Source organism: Protopterus annectens, chromosome 4.part0, assembly GCF_019279795.1.
Source record: "Protopterus annectens isolate FY-2018-M chromosome 4.part0, PAN1.0, whole genome shotgun sequence".
Taxonomy (NCBI): Eukaryota; Metazoa; Chordata; order Ceratodontiformes; family Protopteridae; genus Protopterus; species Protopterus annectens.
Genome location: NC_056733.1, coordinates 1,033,988,965 through 1,034,002,892, shown reverse-complemented (window position 1 = coordinate 1,034,002,892; position 13,928 = coordinate 1,033,988,965). Strand labels below are relative to the sequence as shown.

Sequence of the window (13,928 nt, the reverse complement as noted above, 5' to 3'; positions counted from 1 at the left end):
GGTGGGAATTGGGGGTAGAGTAGGGGAGTGGAGTGAGCCCACAGGGCGAACGGAGCGGGTAGAGACAAAAGGAATAGAAGTTAGATCGGAAAACTATCAGCAATGCAGTTAGCTACAGGTTAGAAAGGTAGGACCTGAGTGAAGAAGGTCTGAGATGGTACAGGAGTCTACCGAAAAGGAGAGCCAGAGGGGTAAAGTACTGAAAGGGCACAAGGTGAGTATGAAGAGGATCAGGTCAAGGACATAAGAAATTAGTTGAAATTACAGAGGTAGAACAGAGAGAGGCAGAGAAAGATGGATAGGATAAAGGTGCCACCTAGTGAGAAGATCTGGTATTGTAGGTAAGTGTGTAAGGGAGCTAACTGGTGTAGAACTGTGGTAGAAGAGATGTATAGTAAGAGAGGGTTTAGGTAAGTGGTAGAGGTGAGTTGGCTGTTGGGTAGATAGAGAGGAGGGGCAAAGGGAAGCTGGCTGCTCAAGCTCACTGCGAACTTTGGAGCCCTGACGCAAGTAGTAGACAGGGGTCTGATTTACAATGTGGACTTAGCCCATAACATACTTTCTTTCTTCCTTGATAGAGGGTGCTGAGAAAAGAAGCTGGTAGATGAGGTCGCTGGACTTTGGATGGAATTCTTATCTCACCAGGTAGGTAGTGGTTATATTAGGAGCAGGAGAAAGTTGAGCTGGGTACTTTGGGGAGAAAGGGAGACAAATATACAGAAGAGAAAAGTTAGCATTCAGCATATATATAAGTAGTATAAGCTAGCAGTAACAAATGCAACATTTCAAACATTCACATTTAAATATGAGGTAGGTACATATATTTATGCAATCTAAGCATGTCTCTAGCATTTCAAAGGAATAGCCTTCATGGTAGTTGCAAATACAATATTACAACATTCGCATTTAAGTATAAGTAGATACATACATTTAGGCATTCTAAGCATGTCTCTAACAAATCAAAGGACTAGCATTCAGGATAGTTGCAAAGGAACAAAAAATACAGTAAATAAGGTCAGCATTTAAGCAGTCCAGGCAAGATAGGATATATGTTATTCCACTAATGGCCTGTAGGTGCAAGCTAAGCAATAAATGGGTTGGGAGGATGGCCTAATGGTTAAGGTGTTTGCCTTGCAAACACAAGGTACAGGGTTTGAATCTCACAAGGGGTAATCGACTAGGTGTAAAATGGCTTTCAAGGGCAGTTAGCCTAGTACTAACCTATGAACCTAAAAGGTAAATGGTTCCCTTTAGATTTAAACATTAAAAAGGGCACAGTATACTCAAATCAAGGGGTGGCGTAAGCCATACAGAATCGGGCTAGGCTTATAATTGCCCCAGGGCAGATAGCCTAGTATGAACCTAAATGAGGGGGCCCCCACTCCCTAGGGATGTTTGTCTGGTAGGCGGTGCAGCATGAATTTCCCATCTTGTTTGATGTGGATTCCCCTGTTTTGACTATATGGGTTCTATCAGTGAGCCACTTAGCAACCCATCTGATGATATGCAGGTTGATACCTAGCTGGGTGAGTTTGTCAATTATGCCTGAGTGGGGGATAGTGTCAAAGGCCTTGGCTAAGTCTAGGCAGGCTGTATGCACAGATTTCCGCTCATCAATGGCCTTGGTGACTGTCTCGAAGAAGTCCACCAGGTTTAACAGGCATGATCTCCCTTTGACAAATCCAAAGTGAGTCTAGTGTTTGGAGATTACCAGTATCTTTGTTGATAAGGTCCATGATAATTCTCTCTGTAGCCTTGCAGATAAGGCTAGTCAGGCTAATAGGTCTATAGTTCCCAGGGTCAGTGGAAGCACCAACTTTGTGCAAGGGGATAGCGGTGGCCTTTTCCATTCAGCTGAGATGAAGCCAGTGCTTAAACTATGATTGAAAAGAGTACCCAGTGTCATTGCTAATTATTGTTTGAGCCCATGTTTCATGCTTCTTTCATTATTTATTGGAAACAGTAATAATATCTGAGAATCTGCATATTCAGTGGGTTTATGCTAAATGACCTATTTACAAATAAAATCATGGGGTGGATGTGTAAGGGGCATGCAGACAATGGCAGTATGCAGAACATGTTCTTTGTGTTGCAGATTGATTTCCAGATGTTTTTAACACTGACTGATGAAGACCTTAAAGAACTTGGAATATCAACATTTGGTGCGAGGAGAAAGATGTTGCTAGCCATTTCTGGTAAGTCATAACTATACTTGTTTGTTCATGATGCAATTCTACACTACAAGTACATTCAAAAGAAGCTATTTAAAGAGCAGAACACCTACTTGGAAATACGTTTGCATCCTGAATCTCACTCTAATGTTGTAAAGGCATTAAAAAGGTAAGGGAAGACCAGTGAGGAATCACTTAGTTCCAGTGGATAGTGATAGTTGCCAACACCAGAACTTTAACTCTAACTGTTGTGTAGGGCTACTGTTAAGTGTAACTTACACAAAACAATATTTCCATCTGCCATGACGACGCAAGACTGTTTGTTGTACCAGCAATAGTTAGAAAGAAACTTTGGAAATGATCTTTGTGGGAATGATGCTCTCACGATGAGCTACTGTTTTATTGGATCTGAATACTATTGAGTTAGGAGAACATGTGTAGCGAAAATGTCATATAGTGACCACTGGGACTGAAGGCTGTACCTTAAATACTGGCAGCTTCCATATAGTAGCAACATCTGATTGCTGGAAATGGTGTGTGCGTGTGTGAGTGTGTGCGCGCACGCGTGTGTGTGTGTGTCTTTGTGTGCGTGCACGCGTGTGTGTGTGCGTGTCTTTGTGTGCGTGTGTGCGCGTATGTGCGTGCATGCGCGTGCGTGCGTGCGTGTGTGTGTGTGTGTGTGTGTGTGTGTGTGTGTGCGTGTATGGACATGCACATTTGTGTAAAACAACAGGTAGAAAATAATATCTTCTAATTGCAAAATGTCAGTTTTTTGATGAAAGAAAGACACAGGAAAACTGGAACAACAAAATGGAAATGTGGAGGCATCTTGCTGATTCAGAGAGGAAGAGACCATCTCTGGCAGGCACTCATTACCCTTCAGGCCAAGCTAGGGATCAGCTTTGGAAGTACTTGCAAAAAAATTGATCAAAAACAGAGATATGGAGAAACTGACTGAAATAGTTGATAAAATATTCCTGCGAGAAAAGAAAGCTCAAGCCTGTGAAATGTTTACATTGTTTGGCAATGTTACTGTTGTTTCAGTGATTATATGCAGGTATAATGTACACTGTTACAGCCCATATCAGCTACAGCACAGACTAGATTTAAATTATCCATCTGTGTTAATTGCTACACCAGTTACACTTGAGGACGCTATGATGCATGTTTGGGTTGTACAACACATATCTTCCTGAGGTGCTGCATGTAGAACGTTAATAATAAAAAAGCCCTTAAACCAATCCATACTGGTGCTGAAAAACTAAAGCCAAAAGAAAAGAAAATACACAAATTTGCCAAAAGAAAATAAAATACACAAATTTACCAAAAGAAAAGAAAATACACAATTTTTGAGTTCTATGTAGTTTGGTCTAAGGGCTTTTTTATTTTTGAGTTCTGTGCAGTTTTAGTGTTTCAGCACCAGTACAGATTGGTTTAAGGGTTTTTTTATTTTTGAGTTCTGTGTAATGCCCTTTTGCTCTGAGATTTATTTGGCATGCAGAACATTAACTTAAAATGAATGCATAGACAGGTATAGCCTTACATTATCAGTCTACGATAAAGGGTACAAGACAATGGACAAAATATACTAGCAACACGCAGATTGACGGAGTGGGGCAGACATGTCCTGATGTTGTCATTGGACAAGATGTCATGATGGCCTTTCTCAGAGGTGTGTGTGTGTGTGTGTGTGTGTGTGTGTGTGTGTGTGTGTGTGTGTGTGTGTGTGTGTGTGTGTGCACGCACATGTGTCTGTGTGAACATACACTATCTGAGACATTAAGTGCAAAATAATGTGATGGAGATTTGTCTGTAGGATAGTGCCCTATTATGGATACTAGCAACAAGACAGCATTTTGTAATCAAAGTTCACATAACCAGCAATGATACAGAATGCATCACTGAAAAAGCAGCATTAATGCATTGCCCCACTACATTGAGTCAGCAGGAATGCCTTTTTAACCTCTTTATTGAATTATCACTTAAGGCATACACAAACATTCATTTTTATTAAAGAAAACATATTGTACTTATTTCACTGCCTGCACTTTTATAAAGTTGTATTTTGTTTAAATAAATTGTTTAACTGTTGTAGGCTGTACACTAAAGTGCGATAGCCTTTTCGGATCGCTTGTAGTCGTTTAAAGCTGTTTTAAGTGTACTTTTTACTGTTTTTGCATTATCTTTTAAAAAATAAAAAAATAAAAAAATGTTCTTGTTTCCCGCCTTTCTAAGCTAGTATAGTCCAGTTTTCAGGCTAATGCTGAATTCAGGGCTGTGTTACAAGTTTCTGAGTTGCCCATACCTTACTTGGATAGAGGGAAGTTTCTCTGTTCACCTGTGAGAGAGGGGAACATTGAGCAGCCACCTGTCCCTGGAGGAGTGGTTTCAGCCCAGACATTAGTAGTTTAAAAACCGCTTTTGCATGGTTTTGTACACCGGGCAGCACCGGTTAGCTAGGGCTAAATTATTCCTGGCTCCACTAAGTCTCCTCTTCAGTTTATCACTTGAAACTAGTCTAACATTCAGCCTAAGCACTCAAAAAGCATCCTACAGTCTAGCACTTGCTCAGACCTAATAGCAAGCACTAATATACCCTGACACTTGATTGCCCAGCAGGGCAAGGCTCTTTATCCACCCCTCACCAACCAAGCAACTAAGCAGCTCACCCTACTATTCAGGCATGACCAAAGAGCAACTTCAGGTGTACTCTCCAGTCCAGCTGGTGAACCTGGGTTTCCTGAGGCAATGTTACAACTGCCTCATGTACACAGACAGCCCTCTCCTCCTACCACAAAACACTAACATATGCGAGAGATGCAATTATACAGCCAAACTGGAGGCTAAGGTCTCTCCACCCAAGACTGGAACAGACAGTCATGAGGAGAAGGTTAACACTTGCACCACACCTGCAGCCTCACATAGACCTACTAAACCAGCACTGGCAAAAAATACACAAAATCATACTCGGAGGCTCTAAATAAAAACCTGCAAAAGCATCAGAGAGCTCCAAAGCAGACACCCAGAAAACCTGCACCTCCCGTCACAAACCAGACAACACATAAAACACAAAATCAATGTGCCACACAATCACAGCCCTTAAGGCGAAATAACATACCTAACACACTAGTAATAGGTGACTCTATAGTCAGGCACACTGAAGCCGCACTCACTAGGCTGGACAAGGAGAAGGTTACTGTTAGCTGCCTGTCGGGAGCCAGAATCCACCACATAACACAAGCACTCAGGTCACTCCAGAACAAGTACAAATATGACTCTGTCATTGTTCATGTTGGTGTGAATGACCTGAGATGTACCTCCCTGGACTACATGAAAAGAGACATGGAAGAGCTCTCTGATCATGTAGCCCAGGCGGGTATGACCCTGACCCTGAGTAGCATCCTTCCCTCACCAAGAATGATACCTCAGTATAAAGAAAAAATGATCAATTTCAACAATTGGCTAAGCTTCTGGTGTCATTCAAAGGGGATCCAATGTCTGTCAGCCTGGGATGACATGCTCGAAAGGCCACGTTGTTTCACAAGAGATGGCTTGCACCTGTCACCCCTTGGCTTTCGAATACTGGCCAAGGCTCTTGCTGCCCCCATAGTGCCTTTTTTAGGCAAGGCTCAAAATTTAAATCCACCTCCGTAAACAGCACAAGTAAAAAAATGAGGGTTATGCCACTCAACGCCAGGAGTTTAAATCTCAAAATGCATGTGCTTGAAGCACTCCTAAGTATGGAGAACGTCGACATCTGTGCAGTATCTGAAATCTGGTTCAAGGCTCCAGAGAGCACTCCAGCACTACTGGGCTACAACTCCTACCACACATTTCGGCCACAGAACACAAACCGAAACACAAAAGGAGGGGGTGTATCCATATTCATCAAGGATACCAACACCTCCAGGTTAGTGGCGCAGCATGATACCTCTGAGATCATCCATGTGCAACTAACATTGGGCAAATCTGCAATGCAAATTGTGGCCTACTACAGATCACCCTCCATGACCCAGGACTACCACTCCACCTTTCTGGAGACACTGGAAAACATGAAGGTCCTACTGAACACCCTGATATTGGGCGATTTCAATTACCCTACCATTAACATGGAAAACTACTTGAGTACAAACTCCCAGGCTCAGCACTTCCTGGAATTTATCAACTCAAATGCCCTGGATCAGCTGGTAAACTCCCCTGCCAGAGGCCACAACATATTGGACCTGGTCATCACCAACATGGGCGACAGGTGTTCCGCACCGGAGGTCAACCCATCACTGGTTAGATAAGACCATAAACTAATCACTCTGGATGTCCACACCCCACCAGCACCCCCAACCAAGGAAACCATAGTGAAAAACTTTTCTAAAGAAAACTTCACCTTGCTTAAGGCAGAGGTGGTAAGTTTCACTGCCCCCACGCTAAAGGATAACACTGCCCAAGATGCAGAATCCTTTACAATTGCACTCTGTGAGCACCTACAAGGATGCATGGATCATGCCATCTCTAGCAAATCCAAGACTCACTCCCCTAAGAAAAGGAAATCAGTCTGGTGGACCCCTGCCATGAACAGGTTATACAACAAAAGGAGGAAACTAGTTCAGAAAAAAAGCAAATCCCAAGAAGGAAAGACATCCCTGATCAGTATCAGTAAGAAACTAAGGTCCCTCATAAAATCATCCAGGGCTAACTTCGAAAGAAAAATAGCCAAGGATTTGAACGATAACCACAAAGCCTTCTTTAGCTATGTCAAGAATCTAAGTGGCAACTCGTAGATATGCTCTGAGCTAGTGCAAAATAGCACAAAATATACTGAACCTACTGACATTGCCAACATCCTGGCAGATAGATTCAGTGCAAACTTCACCTCCCTCTCACCTTCAAAAGGGCCCACAACAATACCAGAAAAGTGCAGTGTCCCGAAAATCACAGAAGCACAGGTGAAAACAGCCCTTTCAAAAGCCAAAAACACAGCATCAATGGGGCCAGATGGTGTCCCAGGCTGCATCTTGCACGAACTACAGAAAGAACTAACCCCCCATCTAAACACACTGTTCAACCTCAGCCTCTCCACAGACTACATGCCCATAGAATGGCGCACAGCAATGGTTATTCCGCTCCACAAAGGAGGGGCCACAACTGACCCTGGTAACTATTGCCCCATAAGCCTGACTAGCCTGGTCTGCAAGGCTATGGAGCACATCATCATGGAATTCATTAACAGACATTGGGAACCTCCAAACACTTGACCCGACCCATTTCGGCTTTGTTAAGGGCAGATCATGCCTACTAAACCTGATTGACTTCTTCGAGACAGTCACCAAGGCCATAGATGAGGGAAAGGTGGTTCACACAGCCTACCTTGATCTCGCCAAGGTGTTCGACACCATTCCTCACTCGGGTATTATAGAAAAACTCACCAGCCTGAACATAAACCCCTATATCACAAGATGGGTTGCCAACTGGCTTACAGACAGAACTCACATGGTAAGAATAGCGGCCTCCAGGTCCGACTCTAAACCAGTCACAAGTGGTGTCCCGCAAGGCTCGATCCAGGGACTCCTACTGTTTGGCATATACTTCTCAGAAGTACAGGCAAACACAAGAGGACTATGGCTAACCAAGTTCACCGATGACTGCAAACTGGGAGCCATAATTGACTCTCTGGCTGACACAGACATCCTTCAAAAAGGCCTTACTGAGACAGACACCTGGTGTCAAAAGTCATGGCCTCAAGCTAAATGCCAAAAAATGCATAGTCATCCCGTTTGGGAAAAACAAAACACCCAAGAATTACCACATAGATGGCAGCCCCCTTAATACAGAAGAGGTAATAAGAGATCTGGGGACCCAGGTAGATAGTAATCTCTCCTTTGGCAATCATATTGCCAAAGTAGTTAGGAAATCCTTCTATGTGGCCCATCTAATTACTAAAGGGTTCATATCTAGAAATAAAGAGGTTATAGTGCCCCTCTACTCGTCACTCATCAGACCCATCATAGAATACAATGCCCCATTTGGGATGTACCTCACAAGACACTTCCAACAGCTGGAAAAACCACAAAAGCACCTCACCAAGAGGATTACTGGCCTCAAACATATGTCCTATGCAGCCCGACTGAAAAAACTCCGGCTGTACTCAGTGGCATATCGCTTACTCAGAAGTGATCTCTGCCTGACTTACAAAGCCATGTCCAACTCAGAATTGATGGACACGCTCCACCTAAAGAAATCCAAGTCACTGCGAGCCACGTGCTCTAGTGAGCTAAACCTCATCACAACAATAAATAGAACATGCTGGAGGGATAGATTCCTGTCACAGAGACTCCCCATGCTTTGGAACAAAATTCCTAACTACATTAGGCAGAGCCCCTTACTAACACTCTTCAAGAGAAACCTTGACCAGTGGATGGGTAACAGAAAATACACCCCTGGGATCACTTCATTGGCTCTGCTTGACAGAGGCTCAGTTAATTAATCAATGGGGCGGCGAAAGCCGACATACTCTGGCTAGCCTTATAAATGCCCTCGGGCAGATAGCCAAGTACCTATCTATGAACCTATGAACCTATAAAACAAACCATATTAATGTGTTTCTAGTTACAAAGATTATATATCACATATGTGCTTTTGTAATGATCATTAATCCAACATTACATCCATTGCTTAATTCTCCTGCCTTCCATTAAGTCTCACTCCTCCTCCAAAACATTATTCTGCATATATTGTTCCCATAATTTCCATTTTTTCTATGTAATTTGCTCCTGCCCTTTTCGAAAGATCCCAGTTCCAGTTATTTTAACTCTGCTACAATAGTCAATACTTCAAGTACTTAGGCTGTGATTTCCATTTTCTAGTAATTGCTTCTTGGCAGCCACTAGGATTAAACTTAGCAAGGCCTTACTATATCTCGACAATTCAGAACCTGTATCCCAGATCAAAAAATAATTTCCTAAGTTAAACCCATTTGCTCACCTGAAATTTCTGACAGAGTATTCTGTAGGGAATTGTTGGAGTCTTTCAACCTATTACACTGTCAGAATGTATGTTCCCTGTTATCTCTTTCTTCCCCATCACTCGTTGAAGGTTGTGCGTCAGGGCTGGCAACTCGGCACGTAAAAATCCACTGCCAATCATTAGCGGACCGGAGTTCCGCTGTGACTACTCCTAACTGGGAAAAGCAGAAAGACACAGCAACAACAACAACATCTGCATTTGCCGTCTACCTGGGGAACAGTAGAAATGCCTTTGTCTGAAGTCAGGGTACTATGGACTGGAGAAATAGCTCAAAAGACTTCACAACAGCCATGATTCCCCACCTAAAATGTGCTTAAAAGTGGATAAAAGGAAAGGAGCATATGATATTTTTGGTTCCACTAATATTGAACTTAGCTCCTCTGGTGATTTTGCAGATATGCTGCACGAAAGGTGTTAAAAACTTTCATGTTGTCCTTACAGATCTCATTATAACAATTTAATGTGAGGTCCATCCCAATGAGAAGGAGGTTGCTCAACTGAGGACAGACATCAGACAAATTCTTTGGGATACAGGACAAAGCAAATCTGATACATTGCTGCTTAAACTTTGAAATCTGACGTAAATCATGCCACTGTACAAAAAGATTCACAAAGCAAACAAGATAGTGTAGAAACTGAAATTAGGGCAAGTGATTGAAATTTCACCTGGGGAAAGACACTTCTGTAAAGATATTGTTTTTACAGATGCATCACTTGAAAACCTAGCTGACAGAAGGATAAAAGGTTGATATTTTATTGTGCTGAAACAAAAAAGGACAAATTCTTACCAATTTGCTGAAAGTCAGAAATAATGTAAATTACAGTGCTTAGTGTACTGTAGGTAGAAATACTTTCTTTAGTAGCTGGAACTGACAATTCTGGACTATCTTTGTAATCTCATTTTCAAAATCTGTTTGGAAGATGTTTCTGATTAATGCTCCCATCATGTGTCACTTGTGACTGTTTACTGCTCGCGCTATTAAGTCTGATATAATCTTGTTTCAGAAAAAGACAACATCTAGAAATGAGCAGCAAGAAGTAATTCAGTCTGAGAAGAGTCCTTATTCTTCGGTCAGCAGTAAAATGTCAGCTAGCAGGCTGTGTAACCAAGAAAGGATCTTCGACCCTTGTTCTGATAAAAGCACTACGTCGGAGAAAAGCACTTACATTTTTAAAAGGGGGAGCATATGGTATTTTTATTACTGTGAGGACTTGTTATTTTAACAGTATACCTTATAGCTTTTGTGTTCTAGTCTTTTTTAATAAATTATGTTTCTCTGTCTTCTCAGTCTCCATCGGTCCACCCCTCTCTGTCTTTCTATCCCAGAGCTAATGTTTCTAAAGTATGTGAGGGGTTTATACTCTGGAAAGGTGGCAAGAAGCATTTTTTGAATCTGGAGTAGTTATTTGGTGATTGCAGTCTGCAGTTTACAAACAAAGTTATAAAAGCTGGTAAAAAGCTCCAACAGCACATATAACGAAATTAAACACTTTTCTTTTAAATAACTACTCTAAATTAAGATCTAACATTCACAACATTAATTAACTTAATTTCAAGACAAAGGCAAAAGCACATCAGCACTTGTAAGCGGCCACTCAAGCATGCGTGCCTCCACCTATTTGTTACAAGCTTTATATAATAACATGTAGTCCTGATTATCTTTAATCGTTGTTGTTTGCTTATTGTTGTACAGTATACTGTTCCTTATATCTTGATTAACTCATTATTCTGACTTTAACGTTTTGGCCATAAATGAATTCCTGACTTGGCAAACAAGATAGACGTCTTCTACATTACTACATACATGTGATTTAAGAGTAGGGCTACATAAGAACCAGATTTGGACCAACAATACTGATTGCTCCATCAGTGCTACCTTTACTGCACCTCATACCTCTCAACAGCTATGATTGTGGCCATCAGATTATCTTTTATTCCTCCTAAATTTATGCCCTTTCAGACCTTTTTATGAGCACATACTTTATTAAATACATAAACTAAGACTATACAAAGATTTGCTACCACTGGCTAAATAGGGTCCAGTATATAACGACCTTCTATTGTGAAAAATATCACATTGCTCCTCTTTCTGACCCTCTGCTCTAACTTGTAAAAGCCAGTGCTATGATTTTTAATGCTTGGAAGTTGAGAGGTTTGCTCCTCCTTCTTGTATCCGTTTCATCTTTGACTGTTCTACCCAGAACCAAAGTGGCTTATTTGCACCTGGTACCACTCCACGATCTGGCACCCCTCAACACCAAGATGAAGAGCAAAAAACTGGGGGTCATTCTGTCAGTCTGGAAAATGCACCATGTTCTAACACTCTGTGCTGTCATGATCTAGCTACATTTTTATTTATTTATTTATATTTGTTGACCGGGAGTGTCCGACTGGACGTAGGTCCATTTTCAGCGGAGGCCCAGGGAGAAAAGCTCCACAGTTAAAATAAACAGACAGTAGTTACATTGGATTACATAGCGATTAGCAATTTACATAGCAATTACTTACAACATATTTACAGATGAAGAACATAGTACATCAGTAGACAACTAGAATCTTTATCTGTGAAGTACATAACAGACATTAACAAATGTTAAAATAAGAAGTTCCTGCTGTATAAGTACTAGGCTTATGAGCATCTGAGCTTGCTATAATCAAGGTAGTTAGTGGAGTGGAAAGAAAGGTAGTGGTTGGATGGGGTGGGTGATATTAGAGTGGGAGTTGCAAGGGCATAGCCAGCATGTTTTTAGGTGCCCTTTTAGTAAAGTTTTAAAGTGGGTGCATGACAGCAAAAGAAAAATAAATACATAAATAAATAAAATAAATAAATAAAATAAAATAAAAGTTCATTCTCTGGAGTTCCCAGACCAGATGTTATGTTCTCACCCATCATGCTGTGTATGAGAGGAAAAATACTTCCCAGATCTACGGGTTTAAGTTTATAGATAACTCCATAGACTCTTGCCTAAAAAAAAAAAAAAAACAGAAAAGTGGGTGTGTGGGGTGGTGAGCTCCTGTTGTATGTTAGAGGACTGCAAGTATGATCCCCAGAAGAGCAATTATTAAGTACGATTACAAGGAAAGAGATTCTAAATTTGGAACTGCTGTCCTAGACTTAGTACTCACCAACATGGGGGGGGGTCAGTTGCCCTCCTTGATAAGATTAGACTATAAATCTGTTTTGTTCGAACTAACAATCAGACCTGATACCCCCACAGGAGCAAAAAAAAAACCTGAAAAATTTCTCCAAAGCAAACTAAAGCCTACTAAGCAATGGTATGGAAAGTTTCAACCCCCCCCCCCCCCCGTTAAGACAGCCAACAATGACTCCTATACAGAGGAGTACACAAGTGCCCTGTATAACCACCTAAAAACTTTATAGACTTGGCTGTAGCTAGCCAGATCAAAACTAGGTCCTCCTGAAAAAACAGAAGGAAGAAATTGTCTTCTAAGAATCATTCGGGAACTTACTCAGCAGAAGAAGAATACCCTCCACAGCTTAAACAATCAAATCAGATATCTTGTAAAGTCCTCTAAAGCTAGTTACAAAGTTAAATTAGCATCTCTGTCTAAGCATAATCATAAGGCATTGCTTATATACATCTGAAATCTAAAAGGGAACACCCAGCTATGTGCTGAACTAATACTGGACAGTACCCCTCATACTGAACCTGAGTAAATTGCCATCCTGCTAGCTGACAGAAATGGTACAAACTTTACCCCCCCATCCCCAACAGCCACACCCCAAAGCATACCTGACAATAGTCCTCTACCTAATATCTTCAAGTGTAAATCATAAATCCGTGTTCTCTAAGGCCAAAAACCCAGACTCTGTGGGACCAAATAACATCCAAGGCTGCTTGCTAAACAATCTATAACAAGACCTAGCAGAACCACGTGGCACTCTCTTTTACCTCAGCCAGAGCACTAGCTTTATTCCAGCAGAGTGAAGAACAGCAACAGTAATCCACTTTCACAAAGGGGGCCCATTAACTGACCCTGGGAACTCTAGACCCATAAGCATAACCAGTCTTATCTGCAAGGGCATGGAAAGAATCATCATGGACCTTATCAACAAGGACATATGCGACCTTCAGACTCTTGACCCAACCCAGTCTGGCTGTGTTAAGCGTAGATCATGCTTATTGAACCTGGTGGACTTCTTTGAGAATGTCACCCTTGTTTGAACCGAGCTGAACTGAGGTGGAATACCAGCCACAACTCTGAGCTGAGATACCAGACAACTAGAGGCATCTGAGCTTCCCAAAAACCATAGCCTGTTTTTTTTTTTGATTATATTATTTACTGCACTTTTTATTGTCTTCTGCTTAGTTAATACTGTAAACTAAACTGTTTGTACTGCATTTGTATGCCTTACCGTGCCTGTTTAATCATATTTTGTTGCTGTTTTCACTGTTGCAAAGCTTTTTTGCTATTTTCAAAGTAATTGTTGCTACTTTTCACTGCTTGCAAAGCATCTGTTATGTTTAGGTTCATAGTTTAGTTCTAAGCTAACTGCCCTTGCAAGCCATTTTAAGCCTAGCGAATTATCCCTTGTGAGACTCAAACTCTGCACCTTGTGTTTATAAGGCAAACACCTTAGCCATTAAGCCACCATCCCAACCTCTTGCGCTGTTTTTCCTGCCAAGTAGTGTTTTGAATAACTGATTTGTTTGCTGTTTAAAACACTCCTTAGTGTTTTTCTGCTGTTTAAAACATTTTTTAGTGCCTCGCTGCTG

The 13,928-nt window shown here is 41.5% G+C and overlaps 1 protein-coding gene across 2 annotated transcripts in view; it reads left to right on the top strand.

Annotated features, from left to right (window-relative positions):
* LOC122799721 (protein bicaudal C homolog 1-like) overlaps positions 1–13,928 on the top strand; it is a 1,306,264-nt gene that overhangs the window by 1,196,035 nt on the left and 96,301 nt on the right. For both annotated transcript variants that reach the window (XM_044068975.1, XM_044068974.1), the window contains exon 19: positions 2,096–2,195. In XM_044068975.1, coding sequence (XP_043924910.1) covers positions 2,096–2,195 — 100 coding nt within the window. The remainder of the gene's footprint in view (positions 1–2,095; positions 2,196–13,928) is intronic.